This window comes from Mesoplodon mirus, assembly GCF_964341445.2.
Source record: "Mesoplodon mirus genome assembly, chromosome: 4".
Classification (NCBI taxonomy): Eukaryota; Metazoa; Chordata; class Mammalia; order Artiodactyla; family Ziphiidae; genus Mesoplodon; species Mesoplodon mirus.
The window spans coordinates 108,440,709-108,458,620 of record NC_138979.1 but is presented as its reverse complement, the minus strand read 5'-3'; the positions used below and the strand labels follow the sequence as shown (position 1 = coordinate 108,458,620).

The following is a 17,912-nucleotide window of genomic DNA, read 5'->3' as shown; positions in this document are numbered from 1 at the left end:
TCTAAGCCTCGGTTTTCTCATCTGTAAGATAAGGATAATAATAACTGTGAGGATGAAATCGAATACATAAAGCACTTAATACAGTGCCTGCCTCATAATAGCACTCAAAACTTTTTTTTTTTTTTTTTTTTTTGGCCGCCTGGCATGCGGGATCTTAGTTCCCCTACCAGGGGTCAAACCTATGCCGCCTGCAGTGGAAGCACGGAGTCTTAACCACTGGACTGCCAGGGAAGTCCCAACACTCAAAACATTTATATGTGAGTGTGTATGTATTTATATGCATTATATAATTTGTGAAAACTTGCACACACGAGAAAAAGACTTGAAACAGCCTCTGTACCCACAGCCTGATCCACAGCCCTTTACTAGGATGTCTTTCCTCCAGAGTACATATAATTCTCAACAAGTCAGTTGTTTGACTTCCCAAGTCACAGAAGAGCACCAGTCATAGACTAGAAGTGAAATAGGAGCTGCTAAATGCTGGCTTTGTGACAAGTGTGAATTCACAGAAGATTTATGGAACTCTTTAAGACTGGAAACTCTTTTAGAGCAAAGGCTGGTTGGTATTCTTTGCTGCACCTAGTAAGTGCTTAATAAATGGTCCTAAATTGAACTGAGGGATTTTTAACATAGCATAAAGGATGTTTAAAATGAACTTCTTTTCAAAAGAAGATAAAGTACACCTCCATTTACAAATCTTTATTTGCCAAAATCCACTTAAACATTATAGAAAAAAGTCTGTCGAATCACTTAAATGAGGGGATTTGTAAAGAAATCTCACTCCTCAGAGATGTGGGCTATATGAGGAGGTACTTGCTGTAATTACCTCCATTGGTCATTTCATCTCAAAGTATATCCCTGGTCTTAGCGTGATTTAATTCTACCTATGTTACCCTCCTTAACTAACGCTTCCCAGTGCCATTGGTCATGAGCATGAAGTCCTGCTCAGGGACTTGCTTCTGGAGAAAAACCTGTCCTTCCTAGGTAAGTATTGCTTACGTCCTCTCCAGCATATGTTATCTCCACGAGTGCTTAAATATATATTTTTAAAAATCTTCCACTTGCAGTTATTATGTACTAAAGGAAGAGAAAACGATGATGGATGCTGTGCATGTTATCTTTTATTGATTTAGAACTGAGCAGGAACTCAGTTACCTAATCCCCTATATATACAACACATGCACAGGCTTGCAATTAATATTTTATAGCATAAGTGGCTGAAAAAATACTTTAATATCTGTTGCAGTATTACTTTTGGTGTCATGAGATATTAGCCATAATCTAGGCCTTCTGAGAGAAAGAAACAAAAGAAATATTGTCCATAAAATACTTTATATATTAAAAAGAATTGTTAGAAAAATTCATATTAGGTATTTTTGTCTCATGTATGGAATCGGCTAGTACTTTTACTTGAAAATGAAATACTGAGATTTTATTATTTTTATGCCAAACATGAATTGTCATCATAGATTTAGTATGATTTTTAAAAATCTCACATGTATGCATGTGTTTGTGTGCCAATGTGGAATCTTATTACAGATTGTTATTTCTTTCAATGTCTCTTACGCATTAGAAATTAAGCCTCAAAAGGCATTCATGTGATAACTGATCACAGCAAGCATAAAGCACTCTACAAGGAATTAATTCCTCTTCTCCATTTTAAATGTGGTAATTTGTCAAGGTTCTATACAGATCGTATTATTGTACACATCTGTTTTATGTAGATGTTTTAAGAGTTTGCATAGTGTATTTTTTTTAGTTTAAAAACATCAAACAATATTGGATTACATAATTTTTGCTCCAAAATGGACAAGACTTAGCCAAGGAAAGTCAAATGAATGGTCTTATGTCAAGTTGAGCAAGGATGTTGAATACAGTCCCGCAAGAAGTCTGTTTTAACTCTTAATATTCAATATTTTTATTAGTGACCTGGAGAATGGAGTTGAATGTGTTATAAGATTGTTGATAATTTTAAGATGGGGTATACCATAAATATTCTCCAGCGAGAGTTAAAGAAAGCTGATAAATTAGGAAAGTGGCCTCAGATTACTGAATTAAATTTTGCTATGCAAAAGCAGCAAGTTTTTGTTTTTGTTTTTTTTAACATCTTTATTTGAGTATAATTGCTTTACAATGGTGTGTTAGTTTCTGCTTTATAACAAGGTGAATCAGTTATACATATACATAGGTTCCCATATCTCTTCCCTCTTGCATCTCCCTCCCTCCCACCCTCCCTATCCCACCCCTCTAGGTGGTCACAAAGCACCGAGCTGATCTCCCTGTGCTATGCAGCTGCTTCCCACTAGCTATCTATTTTACATTTGGTAGTGTATATATGTCCATGCCACTCTCTTGCTTTGTCACAGCTTACCCTTTCCCCTCCCCGTATCCTCAAGTCCATTCTTTAGTAGGTCTGCATCTTTATTCCTGTCTTGCCCCTAGGTTCTTCATGACCTTTTTTTTTTTTTTAGATTCCATATATATGTGTTAGCATACAGTATTTGTTTTTCTCTTTCTGACTTACTTCACTCTGTATGACAGTCTCTAAGTCCATCCACCTCACTACAAATAACTCAGTTTTGTTCCTTTTTATGGCTGAGTAATATTCCATTGTATATATGTGCCACTAGAAGATGTGGCACATATATACAACGGAATATTATTCAGCCATATAAGAAGAACAACTGAGATGTTCAGCATATGGAAAGAGGGTGAATTAGATAGAAATCACTTTTTAAAATCTGATAAAAAACAGAGTGTATAATGACTCAGAACCAGTTGGAATGGATGACCTGTGATGCACCATGAGATATGTTGTAGAACTATGGAGTTCCGATAATATTATGAAGTATCTGATCATATTGATCACTCAGTGACCAATACAGCACGGCCAAGTCTATTGTTTCAAGCCACCGACTGAGCAGTCATATTTTCAAGACTGCTTGGTATTACTCTCTTGGCACCATCTGCTTAAGAGTAGTCAGGCCCTTGGCACCACTTCTTTGCTTCAACTAGCTTTTCTCTGCTTCCTTCCTGAGGACTAGAAGACCCCACCAGGGAGGAAAAGCAAAGGGCTTACTCATGGCTTAAACTTAGTCCCAGGTCCTTGACTCCCTTGATTCCGGGAACTGAGTGCACTAGACTGGATTGGCCATGGCTGACAAAGGCAGTGCAGAAACACACCAAGGAGTCATTGCCACTTGCATACGTGTTCAGAAAGGGGACTTCATATGGAAGAATCCCATCTATTCCACTGTGCTCTAAGATCTAGAGGTAATTCTTTTATTGAAGCATACTAAAGATGATACTTAACTGTATCGCTGGCTTCATGTAACCTCAGTCCTGTTTTGAGGCATTTCCTCATCAGCATACGAAGAAGTTGTTATTCTATGTACTTTAAGCGTTTTAACGTAATACTGAATTAATACATGTTTATTTATGGTTAAAACATGAAAATTCAAAGCTTTGTATGGAGTATTGTTATGGGGTTGTTCTTTTACCTTGGAAATACCCCTTCACAATGATTAATCATATCTAAAGTACTGTACCAGGTAAATTTAGATAGATCATCAAAAATATTGGTATATAAATAGACCACTAAATGTATTTTATGTTTTCTTGTTTACATGTGTACACCATGAATTTTGTTGCAGAGACATTGCAAACATGTTTGTTTTTCTTTGATTTTTTTTTAATAAGTGAAGGTAAAATCAATCTCTTTCCCTCCATGTCTCTCTCTCTCTCCTTCCCTCCCTCCCTCCCTCCTTCAAATCTGGACTACTTTCAAAAGACAAGGATTCTTATTGTTTATATATTACCCCTTCTTAAGAATTATGACTTCCTGAAATTTTTTATCTCATTTAAAATTTTCTACCTATTGTGCTCGATATGTCATTTTATAAAATACATATTTTATCTGACCTCTGTAAAACAGAGAGGTCAGATAAAAGAGAAAAATAAAAATAAATCACTTTTATCTTAACCCTAATAATTTCTTAAATTTTCTTGATTTATAACCATGTACTGAGCAGTTGCTATGGCACAAGATTTCACCAGGCACTATTGGAAAGAGAGTCCTTTTCATTGAAGATTTGGGTATACTCGGATTTATCCTATCTTGTAAATTTATCCATTTTGTACTTCTCAAAATGTATATTGTATTAAGAGGAGTCAACGTTGAATAAATGACTTTAAGTTTCTCCAACTCGAAAATATATTTTATTCACATATTTGTTCAAAAAATAAGTTACTGAGTCAGGTGCTATTTTAAGCATTAGACATAAGTCAGATAAAGTCCCTGCTTATGTAGCGTTATGGTCTAGTAGGGAGACAAGTTACAAACAAATGAATACAGGTAATTTCTAGCAATTTTCTCAGAGTCCTTGTAATTCTTTTATTCATTATTCATTCATTCTTTTCAGTTAACTTTCGTCGCGTATGTTCTCTGCATGCCAGGAACTATACACTAATTAGTACGAGGATGATGACAAACACTCCCGCCGTCCGGCTGCTCAGTCACACACACTATTGCCTTGTCCATCCCAGTAAGAATGCAGTTTCATCTAGTGCATCTCACTTGATTGTCTTGATAGTGAAAATAAATACATTCAAGACTGTTATCCTGTTTCTCCTATGAAATTTTTGAAAGAAAGGAAAATCAATAGCTACCCTTTACATATGAAGAAAATGCTACTGGCTCATAAGCTACTTTTCCTGAAGTGGTGATAGAATTTTACTTACTCATCTGTTCTCTCTCAGTCGCCCCTTCCTGCTTCCATGTTCTTCTCGGACAGCTAGTTGAGCTCATTAGCTTGGCTGTCTTACCACTAAGCTAACCACTCTTTCTTTTGGTGCAGCAGACAGATACCTTTAGTACTTGCTATGGGCAGGTACCATTAGGGATAAAAAAAAAAAACAAAACTTAAGTCAAACATGGAGCCTTCCAGGAAAATTTCAGATAAGTAGAGGTCAGTTCTTTCCAAGGATAGTTAATTTAGAATGAATATTTATTGATCGGCATTTAAAGTCTCTGAAAATGTGAAGAGCCTGCTGCCCACTTTTAGGCTTGAAAGCACAAAGAACCCTTCTTAAACTTTAAATTGACCAGTGTCACTTGTGACCATCCTTATCCCCTCTGCGAAGAGTTTGTTCCATTTCTAACATCAGTGAAATAGAAAATGTATTATGTCTACTGATGGAGATGTTTTAATTTGTATCTCTCAAGTAATTAATGAAACCACGTTTTGTTATATCCTCTCTCTGTCTCTGTCTCTCTGTCTGTCTGTCTCTCTTTTTTGAGGGGGTGAGAGGAGAGATTTGGACAAAAGGCAAGGGAGGAAAGGAAAATAGTGACTTCCAGAAGATGACAAGACTGTTTGCACTGTTAGGGAAGATATGAAAGAGCTTGTACCAAAGACTGAAGATGAACCATTCATCCTCCATGGGTTGGCGTATCTCCAGGTCGGAGGGACTTTCATTAGTGACTTCCACAGCCACTGTCTGGTGCAAGTTCTTGTTAAGTTTGGCTTAATAAGGATGGCTCTGGAGTTATTTTATTCTTTCCAGTGAATGTTGCCCTGTTAGTAGAAGCTAACAATTATTTTGAGTGACACCTGAGAGACACTTGCTTCATCCCTTCCTCACCCTACCATGTTTGGTCTTGCCTTATGACAAACCAGCATATTTTACATGGGTGCTTTTCTAGCATCCATGTATTACTCTGTGGGGCTCCAGGAGGGTGTAATCTGTAAAGCCAAATAGGCTTAGTGAAGGATGTCCCTTGCTGTAAGAAATTAGGATCTTTGTTTCTAAGAGTTCATCTACTCCTGCTGCTTTATTCCCCACCTGAAGCAGCAGTGCTCTGGGGAAGTGATTATGATGTGACAAACGGGGGATTATGACTTTAGGTGAAGAATAGGCAGTGGGAATAGATGAGATTTAGAATACTAGGATTGTGTTTACATGCAGATGTTAGCAGTAGAGGTTAAGAGACTAGAAATAAAACATATGGTTATATAGGCTAAAGGGAACTGAGATGGTTGGGTATTTCAGAAGGTATCAACTATTTAAATTCCTAACTAAAGGTTAAAAATTAGATGCAGTTTTCAGGGTAACAGGAACATTATATTGGGGGCAGGATCTGGAGAATCTGGGGCCTGTTCTCCCCTTCCTGAAGAAGTTGTCAAGGTGAGGGACCATCTTTACTTACTTGCCTTACTGAATATGCTTGTGCACGCTTCTCCCTGGGACCAAGAGAAAAGAACCACAGACGTGTGTATGCTGCTGAAAGACAGGTTCTTTGGAACTTTGAAGACAGGTTACCCTGCCCACTTAATGATGGTAGTCTTCCTGCTTCAGGCCCACAGCTCTTCCGTCACCATTGCTCTGGTTAGATAACTCACATCTGCCAATATCTGCTCTCCTGGCTACTGATGATAAATTAAAACTTTTGGTTGTAAGTGACAGAAATCCAGTCCAACTAGATTATATGCACACACAAAAAAGGAGAATTTATTAGTTCAGAGATATACCCGTGAAGTCCAAAGGAGAAGTTTGCTTCTGGTGTGTCTAGAATCCAGAAGACAAAACAGTGTCATCAGTTCTCCTCTTTTTTCCCTTTTGTGTTCTTTTTTTCCCTGTTGGCTTCATTCTTAGACAACAAAGATGATCCCTGGCAGTTGCTAATTTGTTTACTCTTGAGAGTTTGTAATCCCAGGGAACAGTGGTGCTTCTCGTTGGCCTCATAATGAACCTTAGAAAGGGCTCTGATCAGTTATTCTGGGTCAAGTGTCCACTCCTGTGGCCAGTGGTGGGGGCGGGAGGACCGCCCACCAGAATCACATTGTGAGAGTAAGGTGGCAGTGCCAGACAGGGCAGAGTACAGGACAGAAAAAAATCAAATATCTCACCCCACAGAAAATTAGCTACAGGTTGGAGCTTTATTCCCCATAACCAAAAGGCATCGGGGGTCAAATCTGTTACTGTTATGGTTGGATTGGTTCCTTGGTCCTGTGTGTTTGTGTATCAGTGTGTAGAGATCACTTTTATGTCTCAGAGCTGCTAATGTGCCTCCCTCCACTGAGATTCGTTCAGGGACAATAGGGTCTTAACATCAGTAACTACACCTCAAAGAGCTGGGGCAGACAAAGGCTAACATTCATCCATTCCACAGAATTTTGGAGTTAGAAAGGGCTCTGTGACCATCCAGTCTCCCTGTTGTGTTTAGTGGAAACTTGCCCCAGACGTTTCATCACAGGTACTGCCCTCCCCCTCCCAACAACTTGCCCTGAATTCTTTTTACTCTACCATGCTGATTTGTCCCTTCTCTTGTGGCATTAAACCAAAAGAACTTAGAGCGATGCAGTATAAAATATGGAAGAGTTTTGCTTTTGTTGTCCATGTTCATGTCCTCTGTCTCCACAGCCACCAGTCAGCAGGGGCCAGCCTACCCTGCCTCACTTTGCACTGTCCTGGCTTGTGACCTCTCATTTGTTTCCTATCTTTAGGGCACTTCAATTTTCACAAGTATTGTCCCCTAAAGACATAAGCAAAGGACAAGGTCAGAGCAGTCAGTTGTATTCCTTATTAGTGGCTTTGATAAGAGGCTATGGGGGAAGAGGTTAAAACTAATGGCTGTAATGCAATTTTTAGGTTCTCTAAAGATTTCATTCGTCTGTGTTTTCACTCTCCCCATTAAATGCATATCTGTTCGGTGTACCTTTGCCCATGGTTTGCATAGCACAGTAACATCTATTACCAAAACCCTGCTAACTTCTTAAATTGGAAAGGCTGTGAAACTTACTCTTAGAGAATATAAAAATATGGGATGCAAAGGTCATAGCACCAATTATTGAATGAGACAGTATTTTGGGGGAAAAAAAACCAGAAAAACAAGATACTAGAGTAGAAAAGATATACTGTAGTTTTCACTTGTATTGATGTGTATTTTTTGCCCTTCCCCAATTTAGTAAAAATGTAACAGGTGTTAAAAAGTTTCTTTTTGTACGAGGTATTTTAACCTAGCATTTTAGAAACGTTTTGACAAATTCATAGATAAAAGACCATGTCAGAATATTATTTTTCTTTTCATTTTCAGATGTTATGAACTGGAATTTTGCATACTTTCTCTGGGAAATAACTCTATTTCTTAAATTTAAAGTCTTTTAAGAAAAAAAAAAGAAAACCTCAAACTTCTTCTTGGCAGTCCTCATGCCATGCTATGATTCTTAAGTATATGTTAACTAGTTTCAGATGTGTTTTGTTCTCTGACTCAGAATCACGCCTTTATTTAAAAAAAAGAAATTGTGTAATCAGTACTTAATTGCTTTGGATATTTTGGGCATTTAGAGGAGAGGGTAATTAAAAGGCCTGAGAAATTAAACTTTCACAGTGTTCTTTACATATGTGTGATTCCTTTTTAAAAATGTCCTCTAAAGGCAAGCCTGACAACTTAAAAACAAATGAAGATCTGGATTGTCTTTTAAAATGTAACATCAGTTTTATCTGTGGATGCAGTTTCATTGGTTTTTTAGTTCCATTGAAGAAAGGATCATTAAAATGCTAGAGATCAAGTGATTATTTCGTTCATCTCCTCTTTGGTCAGGTGTCAACTAAATACTATCCAACAGATAGCCATCCCCTCTCTTGCGTTTCCAAATCTTTTAGGAGGAAAATGAGAAAAATTTCCCCACTTCATAAGTGTTACACATGATCAAATTTAAATACTTGCCATAATTAAGAGTGGTATATTGTCTGTTGGGACAAACCAGTACTTGGTTGTGGTGGGCTCTTGTCTATATCTGGCTATTTGAGAGGCCCAGGTGTTGGCAGTCACTTAACTTCTCTTGGCCTCTTTTATCATGTATAAACTGGAAGGTTGGAAGACTTTACAAGCTCAGAAATACTGTGTTTCTTAAGGCACACTATCTAAATACCCTACATTTTGTGGATCTAGAGGCTAACAAGTCTGCTTTTAAGTGAGAATATTCTTATATTAACTTTGATAATGAACACTTGAACAATGACATTAACAGGCTTGTACTTATGAAATATATTAGGTGTTTTTAATATACCTTAAATCAGAAGAGCCCTACTTCATATTTGCTACATTCACTGAATAAGTTAGGTATACAGAATTTGGAGATTGATTTCATATTGATCCCCAGCAATTCTGGGAAGTTATACTAAAAGTACTATTCTAAAACATTGCTGTTACTCTTTTTTTTCCCCCTTTCTAACTAATGTTATTCTTTCTTTTTTCTTAATCCTGACCATTTTTTCTTGAAGAAAACAGCAGGTTACTTAAACATCCAGTTTTCCACTTGGGAAGTTCAAAGAATCATAAGTAACCACTTGGTTCCAATATGTACAAAAAGCTCTAAAAACATGGATGAAACTTATGATTCCCAAGGAAAATATAAATTGCAAAACTGACTGTGTAAGAGATGAAGATCTAAACAGATCAGTAGCCATTAAAAAAAAAAAAGGGAAAAGTAACCACAGAGCTACCCACTATAGTAGCAGCAGGCCTAGATTGCTTATTATGGGGAATTCTGCCCAAACTTTAAGGAATGGATAAATCCAATGTTATTTAAAATACTACAGACCAAAGAAGAGGGTAGGAAAACTTCCCATGAGTAGTCCCTTCCTTGATGACCAAGATGTACCTCAGAGCAGACAGCTGGGGCCAGGGGTGAAAGATAGCAGTGAAAGTCATCAAGTACAACCTTGAACTTTGGGTCACTTTTGTTGTCTCTTAAATCAGGAAAGAAAATTATTAAGTCAGTCCAGGTGGGCTTTGCAGAAGACATGGGTATTCTTAAAAATGCATTTATATTTTATTCAGTTACCCTTTTGAGTCTTAAATATGTGCCAAGCATATGTTGGTGGTGAGAATGGAGCAGTGAATAGGCCCGGGATTTGGGAGACAGGCACATGCACAGTGAGACAAGGGAATGAACAAAGAAGGAGGCAGAAGGGAAGTCATGTGGGATGATGACCGAGCCATAACCTCGAGATCCTAGAGTTGGAACCCTGACCCACCCAATGGTCAAGCAAATTTTAAATCCATACCCAATGGTTTGGATAATGATCTAATGGTAAGAAATCTTTGAAGGTCTGGGAGCCAGGAAAGGAGCATAATGCAAAGGCCAGGAAATCAGCTCAGATGGATGGGGCTGACCTTAAAAATCTCCCAGTAGGATGATCCATGATAGAAACTTCCTTCTCCTGGGACCTAGACCAGGTGAGCAAGGCCACCTGTTCATAAATGCTACTTCCTATACTTGCACTCTCATCTTCTCTGAACTTTGCCAAGTTGTACCCTCCTCCTTTGTTAGGAAATCTAGGTTGAAAGAAATAGTGTGAAGATCGAAACAAGGCAAGTAAGGCAGTGAGAGTTTAGAAAATAAACAGAGAAGATACCCAATACATAATAACATAGTACTTCCGATATGTGGAATAACCTCTTTAAAAAAAAAAAAAAAGCATAATATCTGGTGGTGACACAGACTCCTAGAAGCTGTCTTTTGAGTACAGTTACTATTGAATCAACTTCATATTGAGAGGGAGGGAAGTGGGGGGTGGCATGGAGAAAGCATATGAATACTCTTGTACTTTGAGGTTCTCCACAGAAAGATGGAAAGATTTCCTAGTGTCACCTGATGTTTATCTTCAGGAAATTTAAATTGTAAGTATTGTGTTAGTAATTTTGTCGCAGTGAACAAGAGCGTAGCATCTGCCTTTTAAGGGATTTTAGTGTGTGTGTTTGGATTGCTTGATGACCTTTGAAATTTTGTTTTGAGCTGCTGTCAGAAACATAATCATTTTTCTTTCTGAAACAGATTTTAACATCTGCAAAGGTTGATCAAGCTAGGATAGTTTTAATAAAATATTAATCTCTCTTTTTTAATGTCAACCCAGCTTTTAAAACTGTTCATCAGCTACCTGAAACATCAGCTCAAGGCACCTGGGTTGATTTAATAAATGCCTTTTCCATTAAACATTCTTGTAGCCAGAATGCATTTAGAGGATAGAAATTTTTTCAGTCATGTTCATCCACAGTCCAGTTTTCCAAATTCTCCTGTTTTTAAAGTAAGATTAATTTTATTTCCTTATTTCAACAATTAACTTAGAATTTTTTATATTTCAAGCAGGGGAGATTGTTTCAAATTCTAGCATCAGTCCTTCAAAATTTGGATAAAGGATAACAACTGTAACCAAATTTAATTTAAATATCTAGTTTAAATATGTGTCTTGTCATTAAAAGGTTATTTACATTTAAAATGCTGACCTTTCAGGATGTACACAGAAGTGTTCTAAAACAGAGTTTCTGAACATTGGCCATGAAACCACTGTCTTGGCCTGATAAATGGATTGGAAATAAGCTACCCAACAACTGGGAATGGGCCATTAATTTTAATCAAAGGTGATGCAAGAAGGCGAATGGGATGCATGACAATGTCAACAGCCCAGTAGGTGTTAAGAGACCACACAGCCTTCCTTGTTACTTGGTTGGGCCATTAGTTGAGGTTGGGTGAAGACAGAAAGCCATGTCTGGAATTGAATGACCAGGTCACTCCAAAATCTAACAGAGAACTGCTCATTTCAGAATCACACTGTAATGCTGTTAGAAGTCAAGGACAGCGTTTAGAAAATATTGGAGGACTTTTTTTTTTTTTAACCAAGCACCTAAGTAGTTTTTTCCAACTTTGTCAAGCACTCTGTTTTCCTGCCTCCTTTCCTTCTGAATGGCTCATTGATATTTACAGAGGATCAAGAAATCGAACAGACTTAGAAAAAAATCTCAAAGCCCGTTTGCTTTTCAGAATTACATATTGTTAGTTGTAAAACTTTGGTAAATGCCAGAAACAATAGCCGACCAAAGGTATTAAGCAGGGTAATTAATTCTCTGTGGGGATCTCACTGTCCTTGTCTCTTTCTTATGTTCTTGTATGTAGGAATAGTTTCACTAATTGAAACTAAACTTTCTTAATTGCTTTAATGAAAGCATTTGTTTTATAATTGTAAAGGCAAATGTCAATATTGGCTTGATAACATTAGTGATATTCATGGTGGTAGAAGGCTCTTCTCTTAATCAGTAAGTATACTTCATTATTTTGAGTATCTTCAATTATAAGAAAGGTAGCGTATGACAGCTTGAATTAATGATGTTTATAATAAAGACATTAAAATGCAGAAGGGACAAAGAGGCATTTTTATATCTATGCTTCCAGTTTGTTATGAAAGTTCATTTATTCCGACACAGCATTGCATATATAAGAATGATATGTATGACTGCATTAGTAATTTTTACACATTTTTAAGAAAGAAAAGCAATTATATTGCTGTCTTGTTAATGGAATACTGTGATAAGTAATAGTATTTGTTCATCCTGTAGATGAAGATCAGCTCCGTGCAAAGGGTTATGACAAAACACCAGACTTTATTTTACAAGTACCCGTTGGTAAGTCCTTAAACTCTGCTATGCATTTGTTTATATAGAAAAGGGATGTGTTTTTCCCATAGCTTTGAAAAATTGTGTTAATGTTAGCAAATGTTACCAGAGAATCTAGATTAGCTTGATAATTTCGTATCTAAAAGTGTGAAATAATTGCAAAAGATTATTTTAAAATAGCAGAAAATTATAGGTTTAGAAGAAACCTATGCCTTAAAAACTTTTATGTATATTTGAGAAATAAACATGTGTTCTAAAGACATTTTGGTTACCATTTTCAAGTCATTTCTCTAAGTACCGAATTTTTAACACAGGGTTCTATTGAAAAGCCAGGCTCACTTGGTTTGCTTTCACATTACTTGTCAACTTATACAGGCAGTCTCAGAATAGGAGAGAGACTTCTGTAAATGATGAAAATAAAAGGGATGTGACTGTAGCATAAATGTTCTTTGTTACAAACATATACGATGTGTTGTTTTATAATTACATCCATAGATGATGGTGAGGGCTAACTAAGCCTCTGTTCATGAATGTGAAGCATAGAGAGACCCAGACAGAGTTCAAAATTTTCAATTTTCCCTTCCCTTTGCTCTATATTAGTAATGCTTTGTCCCTTAGCTGTAGAAGGGCACATAATTCACTGGATTGAAAGCAAAGCCTCATTTGGTGATGAATGTAGCCACCACGCCTACCTGCATGACCAGTTCTGGAGCTACTGGAATAGGTAAGGCCCCATTATTTTTATCTTAAGATAAACGATACTCAGCTGAAATCTCATTAGAAAAAAATATTTTGTTTAGCTGGTAAAAATGCTAGTAGCCTTTGTTTCTAGTAAATACCGAGACTTGATTAATGTATTCATTTCAGGTAATTTCAACTTCTTTGCTTTCATAATGTAGCTTCATTTTTTAAAACGAAAAATCTCTGCATAATGTCAAAATTAGTGTGGACGTCATTTTCCATTTTACAGTGATGATATTGGTGTCACTTAAAATATGAAAAATAGGATGTGATATATATTATGATATTGACACTGACTTTTATCCTCTTGATGTGGAAGTTACGCTTTCTGTCAGATCTTAAAAAAATATTTTATCCTCAGCTCTCTGAGGGAAGTATCCAAACAATATGAAAGATCAAAACAAATTACCTTCCAGTGGTAGAAAATAGTTTACCTACCAACTTCAACCAACATTCCCAAAGGCATGGAGATCTCAGTGGTTAAGAAAAGGATGGTGTTGGAGGAGGGGGGAGGATGCCATATTACTGAGTACCCACCATGTGTCTGGGCCTGCAGATTATCTCAGTTAATACTCACAAGAAAGTTACTTTTATTCCCATTTTACAGATAACTAAACTGATACTCAGAGAAAATGTAACTATGGGTACAACTAGTTATCGTGCATTGTCTTTCTCACATCTAAATCTGTGCTACTTTTAGCACAACTCTATTGTAATTTACAGTACAACTGTTGAAACTTTGGCCTTTGCTGTTATTGGAGTCCCAAGCTTTCACACCACATATTTTTTACCCCTTAGATCAGAAGGCGGGCCAAGGGGTAACCTTCCTAGTTTAACTGTGTTCCTCGGTCACTGGCCAACTGTAAGAATACAATAATAAGATGACATTGGTCCGATCATTAAGGAGAGAGACAGTAGCATCTGTGGACAGTAGTCTTACCCTGGAAAAAAACAGTGACAGCCTACAGAATTTGGCATTATATTGTTACTCAGCTTTACAAAAGGCCAGTGAACCTCTCCCGTAGCAGATGTGCTAAACTAAGCCCACTTTTTGCCATGGTAACAATGATCATGACAAAATGCTAAATGTAATGGCTTTCTTGATTTTCTTGTGTAATTGTGCATAGCATCCGAGCTTTACTTTACAGGGATGGAGGAGGAAAGTGCAAAATGTTTTAGAAATCAATGCTGCTTCAGCGTTTCCTGTCTTTTATTCAGCCATTATTCAAATCAGCAGTAATGTGACAAATTGAATTTCAGATTTTTAGCAATTTTATGATGAGTTTGAAATAGTAAAGAAAGCATCATTTTTGATATTATAGGGAAAGCAATGACAAGAAAATTAAATTGCATAAGTTTAGGTTGCTAAGGGATTTTTAAAAAACTGGTGAGCTCAATCATTATGCATTGAGACTGTCTCCCCACTTTGGTACTGATCAAGCCTTTTATGAGAAACAATTAGAATTTGAATCCCAAATAGTAGAGCTTACTTGAAAATTCCAAAGGCACATCTTCATTCTAAAACAACTCAACTGTTGTTTGAATGTCTACTCTGTGCTTAGCCCTCCCCATTTTAGAGGCTGATTAAATAATCAAGTCACGTGTATGGTAGAACTATGGATTATTCACATGGCCGGAGGGGCATTTGAGCAATGGATAACTTAATAGTTTGACTTGGACTGGATTTTGGATTATTTTGTTGCCTGCTGCTGTTTTAAATTTTAATGATGTTTTATTTACACTACTATTGACTTACATTTCCTAAACACATTGTTTGAATGTATACCAGCTAAGTGGATATAGTTCATTTAGGGCATGTTGTGTGGTAAGGGAAAGCCAGCCTTAGTTTTGAGTGTTCCAGATCATTCAAGGGGGGAATGCTCTACACAAAAGTCACTAGTTCACAGAATGTCTGCAGAGAGGCCAAGAAATGCATATCCTGCTGACATTCAATATGGAACATAGAGTCATTTACTTGGATATAGAATTTTGGTTGTAATAATGATACAGACTTATCAGTGATGAGGCATTTTGACAGAAGGAGAACTTAGCACAGTTATGAAAGTTTGGGATCCTACTTTTTTTATATTTTGCCTCAACACAACTCACACAGCATTAGCTAAAATACTTCAGAGTAGGAAGAAATCTTTCCCACTTATAGGTAGCCTTTCAAGGAGGCTGTTGGTTGGCATGTGGGTTAATTGCTTTATTTGTATGATAAACCTCTAGTCAACATAAGAACTGTTTTCTAGTCACACTATTTTTCTTTTTTTCTTCTAGTTTTATTAAGATATAATTGCTATACAGCACTATGTAAGTTTAAGGTATACAGCATAATGATTTGACTTACAGACATGAAATGAAAAAATTGTCACATTATTTTTAGATTAAACATTGGATTTTATGATAAGACTGTTCAATGCTTGTGGAATCATAATCTTGTCTAAGCCTCTTTTTCCGCATAAATAACTACAGAGCCCCTACATTTTAGTTTAATATTTCTCTAAGAGTTTTCTTTTTATGTAAATTAGTATTCTTACTCAGCCTTTCAGCAGCTCCTGATCACACCTTCCCTCTTTATTAAAACATGCTCTTTTTTTGGCTTCCAAAAGATATTCTTCTGGGTTTCTTCCCCACACACCAGCAACGTACTCTTGTCTCCTTTGCTATCTCTTCTTCCTCTTCCCAGCTCTAGACTGGAAGGCCCTGGAACTCAGGGCTCACCCCTCCTCCCTCTTCTGTCTACATTCTTCCTGGGTGCTCCCTGGAAGATCTCACCAGAGACTGTGGCTTTATATTCCATCTCTATGCTGCCATCTCCTAATTTTTACCCTCAGCCCTAAGATTCCCCCTGAGTATACATTTGTTCATCTATCCAGCAGGCTACTCAGTATCTCCTCCTGGTTATCTAATAGGTATCTCAGACTTTACATGTCCAAGATTAAACCCTTGACTTTCTTCCCCAAGCTTGTTACTCCCCCATTTCCTCCCAAGCTCAACTAGTGACACCACAATATCTCCACATCCTCAACCCCGAGTATCATCACCAATCCATCAGCAAGTCCATTCAGCCCTACCTTCACCACGTCTCAAATTGTGCCTTGTATCACCACCCCACCTGCTGCCGCCTCCGTGTCTGTAAGCATCTCCTGGACAATTCCTGTAGCTTCCAAACTTGGTCTCCTCGCACTCAGCACTTGCACTCCTGTGGTCAGTGTTTCATACCCCAGCCAAATTGACTCTTGGAAAACATAAGTCAGGTTGGGTCGCTTCCCACCACCTTTAAAATAAAATCCAAACCCTTTACCGTGACATTCAGAGCCCTGCATGATCTGCCTCTCACCACCCCCAATTCTGTCTGCACCTGCCCCTCTCCCCTCACCTAAGGTTCTCTCTGTCTCCTATACTTCCTTGGCCACACTGGCTTTCTCTGTCTTCCCTGAATCTACACTGCTTGTTTCTGCTTCCAGACCCTCACTCTGGCTAATCCTTCTGCTTGGACCTGTCTTCACTTGGATCCCCACATAGCCTGCCCTTTATGACATTCAGGTGTCTGCTCAAATTTCCCCTCCTCAGGGGGGCCTTCCCTAACCACCCAGTCTAGAAGGCATCACCCTCAGTCATCCTCTCTCCTCACTCGGCTTTACTTTTCTTCATAATACTTACTCCTGTCTGAGTGAATGAATAGACAGTAGTTGGAAACATTTATACAAACACCAATTTACTTGGTTTGAAAGAGCTTTACCTTTTATATTGCTATTTCTAATTACTACACGTAGGGTGCAGTTCATTCCTTTGTAATCAAAGCTTCAAGAATTTTCTCCAGCTTAATTAACCTCAAACAAATTTAAATTTTGCAAGGTAGTCACCTTCCCTAAAATCAGATATTGAGTATAGAACATAAGCTGCCTTTTCGGCAAGTGGGCCCTCATCCCAGGTACGATCTTGATTAAAGAACTCCTCAGAGATGAAAACAACCTAAGTGTCCATCATCGGATGAATGGATAAAGAAGATGTGGCACATATATACAATGGAATATTACTCAGCCATAAAATGAAACGAAATTGAGCTATTTGTAATGAGGTGGATGGACCTAGAGTCTGTCATACAGAGTGAAGTAAGTCAGAAAGAGAAAGACAAATACTGTATGCTGACACATATATATGGAATTTAAGAAAAAAAATGTCATGACGAACATAGGGGTAAGACAGGAATAAAGACACAGACCTACTTGAGAATGGACTTGAGGATATGGGGAGGGGGAAGGGTAAGCTGTGGCAAAGCGAAAGAGTGGCATGGACATATATACACTACCAAACGTAAAATAGATAGCTAGTGGGAAGCAGCCGCATAGCACAGGGAGATCAGCTCGGTGCTTTGTGACCGCCTGGAGGGGTGGGATAGGGAGGGTGGGAGGGAGACGCAAAAGGGAGGGGATATGGGAACATATGTATATGTATAACTGATTAAATTTGTTATAAAGCAAAAAAATAAAATAAAATAAAATAAAATAAAAAGAATTAGGATAATGAAATAAGCTTATTAACCTTTTAGGTCTGAAAAGGTCTAGATAAAAAAAAAGAAAAAAAAAAGAACTCCTCAGAACTCTTCCAGTTCTGTGGGGTTAAAAGAATGCCTCTGAGAAGCAGCATTTGAACCATAACATAGCCCCAAATAATATAGGGCTCTGTATACAATTGTATAGAAAATGCATAT

At 37.5% G+C, this 17,912-nt stretch overlaps 1 protein-coding gene across 3 annotated transcripts in view; it reads left to right on the top strand.

The window, feature by feature from the left end:
- Positions 1–17,912, top strand: part of CDIN1 (CDAN1 interacting nuclease 1) — a 218,727-nt gene that overhangs the window by 104,425 nt on the left and 96,390 nt on the right. Inside the window, exons 8-10 of one of the 3 annotated variants that reach the window (XM_082618124.1) lie at positions 917–984; positions 12,398–12,463; positions 13,055–13,178. In XM_082618124.1, coding sequence (XP_082474250.1) covers positions 917–984; positions 12,398–12,463; positions 13,055–13,178 — 258 coding nt within the window. The remainder of the gene's footprint in view (positions 1–916; positions 985–12,397; positions 12,464–13,054; positions 13,179–17,912) is intronic. The other 2 variants (XM_082618125.1, XM_082618126.1) reach the window with 2 other exon arrangements.